Source organism: Andrographis paniculata, unplaced genomic scaffold, assembly GCF_009805555.1.
Source record: "Andrographis paniculata isolate CXL003 unplaced genomic scaffold, ASM980555v1 Contig66END, whole genome shotgun sequence".
NCBI classification, from domain to species: domain Eukaryota; kingdom Viridiplantae; phylum Streptophyta; class Magnoliopsida; order Lamiales; family Acanthaceae; genus Andrographis; species Andrographis paniculata.
The window spans coordinates 3,517,519-3,524,164 of record NW_026137602.1 but is presented as its reverse complement, the minus strand read 5'-3'; the positions used below and the strand labels follow the sequence as shown (position 1 = coordinate 3,524,164).

At 32.0% G+C, this 6,646-nt stretch overlaps 1 protein-coding gene across 1 annotated transcript; it reads left to right on the top strand.

Annotated features, from left to right (window-relative positions):
- The first annotated feature begins 2,004 nt into the window (after positions 1–2,004).
- On the top strand, positions 2,005–6,440 carry LOC127263144 (photosynthetic NDH subunit of subcomplex B 1, chloroplastic). Its single transcript, XM_051292123.1, has 6 exons — positions 2,005–2,614; positions 4,568–4,758; positions 5,322–5,579; positions 5,660–5,765; positions 5,837–5,922; positions 6,028–6,440. Exons 1-6 carry the CDS (start codon positions 2,042–2,044, stop codon positions 6,197–6,199), a joined length of 1,386 nt encoding a protein of 461 aa, XP_051148080.1. The 5' UTR covers positions 2,005–2,041; the 3' UTR covers positions 6,200–6,440.
- Positions 6,441–6,646: the final 206 nt, after the last annotated feature.

Genomic DNA, 6,646 nt, shown 5'->3' with positions numbered 1-6,646 from the left:
GAGTTGTAGTGTGAGGGAGCATTAGCGTACAGACATTGCAATAAATCTAACCACTCAGATCTCGCCACCTGGCATAACCATTTATTTATGTAAATTACTTATTAGTTTGTTTACTGTTTTATTTTTAATAATTAAGGAGTATAATTTATTAGTTAGTTTAATGTTTATTTAAAAAATTTTAATTAAAAAAAAATTAACTTCAATATTTGAAATGAAAAAAAATTAAAATGAATTTGAATTCTGTTTACAGAGACGCTTAATAAATCATAAAAAATATATAAAAGTAAAAAAACCCTTAAAATAGTTGTTATAAAAAATAAAAAATAAAATATTTAATTTAAAATAATACTATATTTTATATTTTTGACACAATTTTTCATATCACATGTCGGAGCCAATAATACTTTTATCTTTTTGCATTGTTCAATTTTTTTAAAAAATTATAATATATATTACAAAATATCATATTAATTATTAACTTTTTATTATTTTCAAAATTACAAAATTAGATATGTTTGTTTTGTGAAATAGTTGAAAATGAATTTTTTTTTTTTTTTATAGAAGGTAAAAGTAAGTTATATAAATAATATAAAAATAATGAATGTGTCCAATATATTAAAATTTTTTCGAAAATTCGTGTATGAAAAAAAAAAAAGAAAAAAAAAGTACACTATGAATTTCAATAATTTTAAGGTTAAGTAATGTTTAATTGTAATAATTTGTATGTTGAATATAATATTTTCAAATAAATTGAAATATTTAATAATATTAAAGAACAAACCAAATTCATTTGTATAAATATAAAAATACTTATATGTATATCAGATTCTATGAACATAATTTTTAATTTGAAAATTGTTTACATTTATTTATTTATTTTGGTGAAAGTATAAATAAAAAGATTCAAAATGGCTTTCATTTAAATCTAAGCAACAAAAGTTTTGGTCTGAAATCAAAGTTTGAAACTTAGGTCTCAACTTTTTCAACCTTTTGGCTTTATTTTTTAAAATTATGAATATTAATAAATTTCTTTTAAAGTACAAATTAAAAATATGTTAAAAGCATTTGATTTGTTATTAGATTTTAAAGTTCTTTTTCACGTTTCCAAATATAGATTTGATTTAATATTTTTTTTTTAAAAAAATTAATGAATAATAAAAATTCGGAAAAATCCTTAGGGTGTGTTTGTTTGGAAGTTTGAATTTTGAATTGAGATTTGCATAGCAAAAAATTTGATTTTGGATAGTTGTATGATGTGATATAAATAGGCGTTGAGGTGATGTTTTGAATGTAAAATTGATTTTTAATATAATATAAAAAATAAAAAATAAGTATTTGATTTGATATTTTTGGGGAAAAAAATAGAATGAATAATGTATTTAAAATCCAATCCCCAAACAAACACATCCTAAATAAATACACTCTCAGAGTTCGGGTTTGTTCAACATGGTATTTTAGGTAATGTAGATTAATAAATTATTAATAATAAACTATAATATTATTTTATTAATTTTTATATGAGTAGTGTGGTTAGTATTTTAAATATTTTTAGAATTATATTTTAATACAGTATGAATATCATTTCATATAGATAATAAAATATTATATTATAATACAAATAAATAAAAAATGTATTTATTTAAAATAATTTATTTTCTGAATAAAAACTCATTCAAGACATATTTAAAATAAAAGAAAAAATTAAAATTGGGCCGACCCAGCCCACCAAGGAAAAGGGCCCATGTCCGGGTCAGCTTTCCAAGCTCAATTCAAAACTAGGCCTGGCCAGATAAAAATTGCACTTAACCCCCTCAACTCAGAACCTTCCCACATCCCACCCCACAAAACCCCAAATTCCCACATCCGAACCCCACACCAAAACGCCCCACTTATCCCCGCATCTTCACACACTCAAATCCAACGGTCAATAATAATTTTTTTAAAAAAACAATCCAACGGTCAATATTCACCCACAGTTCCACCGCCTTATCTTCTTCCTCCCTCCCACTGTAACCTCACTCGTAACCCTCATACCTCTCCAATGGCGGCCACACCTCTCCCCCCAAAATCAATCCCCACCGCACCTCCGCCAATCCCCACCGTCCGATTCCCCAACCTCCCCCTCCCCACCACCAATTCCCCCCACACCAAAAGGACCAATTCCATGTCTACAAACGCGAAGAAGTCTCCATGGACGTGGCTCGATTTCTTCGACGACGGCGAAGATCCTGACATGGAGTACGGTGAGCTTTTCTCCGACGGGAAGCAGGACGAGGATCCCCGGCCGCCGGACGATCCGGAGAATCCGTACGGATTCCTGAAGTTTCCGGCGGGGTACGCCGTGGAGATCGCGTCGCTGGGATTGAAAATCCGGGGGGATGTGCGGCGGTGCTGCTGCGTCGTCGACGGCGGCGTCTACGAGAACCTGCTGTTTTTTCCGGCGATTCAGCTTATCAAGGATCGGTACCCCGGCGTGCAGATCGATGTGGTGGCGACGGCGAGAGGGAAGCAGACTTATGAGATCAATAAGAATGTCCGGTGGGCGAATGCTTACGATTTGGACGACGATTTTCCGGAGCCGGCGGAGTACACCGACATGATCGGAGTTCTCAAGGTCCGTCATCTTCCATTGCTTTCTTCTAGAAGATGATTAAATTCAATAGTATTTTTAGCTCGCCAGACATGTTAGCTTTTCCAATATGCTCCTTAGTCCTCCAAATTTATTTTCTTTCTAGTCTCTTCGTTAAATTTATTCGGCTATTAATTTTATCAAAATTAACAAATCTAATATTTAATTATTATTTTTGTTCTAACATTTATTTACAACAAATACCGCTAATTTTATTACATTATTTCTATTTATATACTTTACTTTTTAACTAAATTTTAAAAAATAACTCCAACCTACCTCTATCACTTTTTTAATAAAATATTCATTTTTAAGACACGAACCCAAATAAACTAATTTTAATGGATAGAGAGAGCATAATTTTTTTAAATAATAAAATTTTAATATAAAAATAAGATAAATTAAAAATATTACTCCCACCGTCCATATTGGATGTCCGTGTTACGATAGAATTTATGATAAGTATAATGGGTAGATAATTAAGAAGGTATTAATAAAAATAATTATCATATAATATAAATAATTGTAAATTAAAATTAAAATAACTAATTAATTTAATTAAAATTAAAAGAATTGGCTAAATTCCACAAAACTTACCCGTTGTACTTCTAAAGCTGCATCAAACTCTCTGATTTCATGAATTCTGTATCTAACTCCCTCGGCGGTCTTTATTTTTAACGGTGTTTGACCTAAATGTGCCCAAATTGCGAATAAATTTTAGAATATCAAATTTCTAAACCTCTAAAATTACAAATATATTCATTTTTTTTAATATTTAGATTAAAAAAATAATAAATATACTAAAAAATAGTTATTTTTTTGAGGTTCTAAGAGTTTATTTTTACTATTTTTTTAAAATTAAATATAAGAAAAATAAATATATTTGTAATTTTAGGGGTTTGGAATTTGAGATTCTTAAATTTATTCGCACTTTGGGCGCATTTAAATCAAATACCGTTAAATAAAGACCGCCGAGGGGATTAGACGCAGAGTTTATGAAACCACGAAGGAGTTTGACGCAGTTTTAGAAGTACGAGGGATTCGACGCAATTTCGTGAAACTACAAATGGATTTTGTTTCAGTGATATATTGTTTAATTGAAACAACACGCCCGTGTTATAATTAACACGGCCGTGTTTGTTTCAGATCACTTGCCACATTAGCTTCCGTCATTGCCACGTCAGCTTATTCCGTTGAAATTTCAACGGTAGGATAAAAATGATAATTTATTTTTTGTATGGGATTAATTTTAATACTTTCCCCGTCCCATAACAAAAGTATCCATTTTTCCATTTTAGTTTGTCCCATAACAAAGTATCAATTTCCTTTTTTAATAACTGTACTATCTACCTAACATTACAAATACCTTTACAATTTACAATATATTACACAAATGTCATTACCTTTATATCATGCATACTAATAAGGGTATTTTAGTTATTTCTATTTTATTCCTACTATATTCTAATATAATACTAATATTTCTAAAACTACGTGCAAAAGACAAATAGATATCTAATTATGGGACGGAAGGAGTAATTATTTTTGGATGAGACCAAAAATAAAAAAAATAAGTTTCATTGAGACCAAAATTGACTTTTACTCTATATAATATGGGTTGATGTCATTTGTAGAGTATTGTTATATGCTATTAGTTTATATGTTATTATTTATATTGTCGAGTGGTAAGGGGGAGGGGATTGGGTAGCACAAATAGTACTATTATACATAATTATGTATATATTATACTTCTTTCTCACGTCTTTTAAGGGTTATATTTACTTTTTACGTCAATTGTATTTAACATTAAAAATATTTTTATATTTGTATAATTTTTTGTACAAATATCTTTTTATTAGTATAGTACTAATGAATTTGCTGGGTTCGAATATTCGTCTTCGTTACTCCATGTAACTTTCGATGGTTCAATTTATGCAGTCGAGGTACTATGATATGATATTGTCGACGAAGCTTGCGGGGTTCGGCCACGCGGCGTTCTTGTTCATGTCCAGCGCAAGGGACCGCGTCAGCTACATCTACCCGAACGTGAACGCTGCCGGGGCAGGCTTGTTCTTGTCCGAGACCTTTCGACCTGACACCGCGAATCTATCCGACGGCGGATTTGATATGTAAGTACATCCGAAGGTGTGTTTGTTTGGAGGTTTGGATTTTGTATTGATATTTAAATAATAAAATTTTGAATTTAAATAGTAGTATAAATAGGTATTGATGCAATATTTTGAATATAAAATTGATTTTAGTACTCAACCTGTCCCAAAAAATTGTGCAACATATGAGTACGGCACAAGAATTTAGGTGAGTATTATTAAGTAGGATAATATAAGATAATTTTGAGATTATGTGATGTGATTGGAGAGATAAAATATATATTTATTTATTTTTACTTGAGTGATGTGATAGGATAAAATAAAGTATATATTTATATATATAAAAATATAATTAATTATTTCTAAATTTGAAAATATTGTGAGTTTGGGAGAAGAAAATATTGCAGGCTATTTGAGACGGATGTATAATATGTGTTTGATTTTTGATATTTTTGGAGGAAAAAAATTTGAATGAATAATAATTTTGGATAGAATCTCATAACCGAATACATCCGAACTTGATTCTTGTATCGATCGAAAACTTATTTAGCTATTTTCTTTTTGCGGCGTTTTGCGTTGTTCAGGTACAATCAGATGGTTAATTGGCTCGGGAGGCCGTTCCGGAGTGTTCCAAGGCAGCCGTTGCCTCCGTTCAAAGTGTCCATTTCGAGGAAAGTGAAGGCCGTAGTCGAGGATAAGTACAAAAACGCCGGCGTGTCGAAGGGAAAGTATGTCGTGATTCATGGGATCGAGTCGGACTCCAAAGCTTCGATGCAATCGAGGGGAGACGTCGATAGCTTGCTCCCGATCGAGATATGGGACGAGATCGCTACCGCGATAACGTCCGTTCGTCGATTTCACTAATTTATCGAATCGAATCCTTGTTCATCGATGATTGATTGATTATATACGTATACGACAGGGGACTAACGCCAGTGTTCGTCATCCCCCACGAGAAGGAGCGGGAAGACGTCGAGGAAGTCGTCGGGTACGACGCTAGCATCGTGTTCATCACCACTCCCGGGCAGGTTCGATTTCAATTTCGATTTCGATTTTTAACGATCTGACGCATCTAAACTCGTTGCGCTATTTTGCTTAGCTGGCGGCGCTGATCAACGACTCGGCCGGGGTTATATCTACGAACACAGCCGCCGTACAGCTCGCCTATGCGCGCGAGAAACCGAGGCAAAAATAGAAAAAATACATTTTTTTTTTCTCTCGAAATTGTTTATTATGATTTTTACGTGACCTTTCGTGCGATGTCTGAAAAATCGTCGGTTTCTTTTGCAGTATAGCATTGTTTTGTTCGGACGAGAAGGCGAGAGCGTTCGTGCCGAAACCGGAGGAGAGGAAATGTGCGGTGATATCGTCGAAGACGGGAAAGCTTTCGGACATCGACGTTGAAGCTGTTAAGAATGCTGTCCAAATCTTTTGCATGCCGTTAGCCATTGTGCAAAGCTAATTCGACAATGTATATAAGATTGGGCCTTAAACGGGCCTAAGATTGGGCTTCTGTTATTGGGCCTTAAATTGGGCTTTTAAGTTTGGGCCATAAATGGGCTTAGATTAGGCTTCTAAGGTTGGGTCTTAAATGGGTTTAAAATTTGGGCTTATGAATTTGGGCCTCATTGGTCTAGGTTATTGTTATTGTAATAGGAATTATTCATGTGTAAATGATATCTTTGAAATTGTTTTGTAATTAATTTCTTTTGAATTAATATATATATATGTGTATATATAAAAATGACACCGTACTGATTTTCCAAATTACCATTTATAATATATACAAATAATATATATATATATTGTGTTGTGTAAAGACATATTATTTGTTTATAATTATATGTGTATTGTACAAGAGTATATGTGTTAAAATCAATTGTTGTGTGTGTTTTATGAGATTATAGCA

Excerpts from the sequence above, each read along its gene's own strand:
- LOC127263144 (XM_051292123.1), top strand. The coding sequence starts at position 2,042 with ATGGCGGCCACACCTCTCCCCCCAAAATCAATCCCCACCGCACCTCCG. Across the intron at positions 2,615-4,567 it reads ACATGATCGGAGTTCTCAAG|TCGAGGTACTATGATATGAT; the intron begins GTCCGTCATCTT and ends CAATTTATGCAG. Across the intron at positions 5,923-6,027 it reads TATGCGCGCGAGAAACCGAG|TATAGCATTGTTTTGTTCGG; the intron begins GCAAAAATAGAA and ends TTTCTTTTGCAG.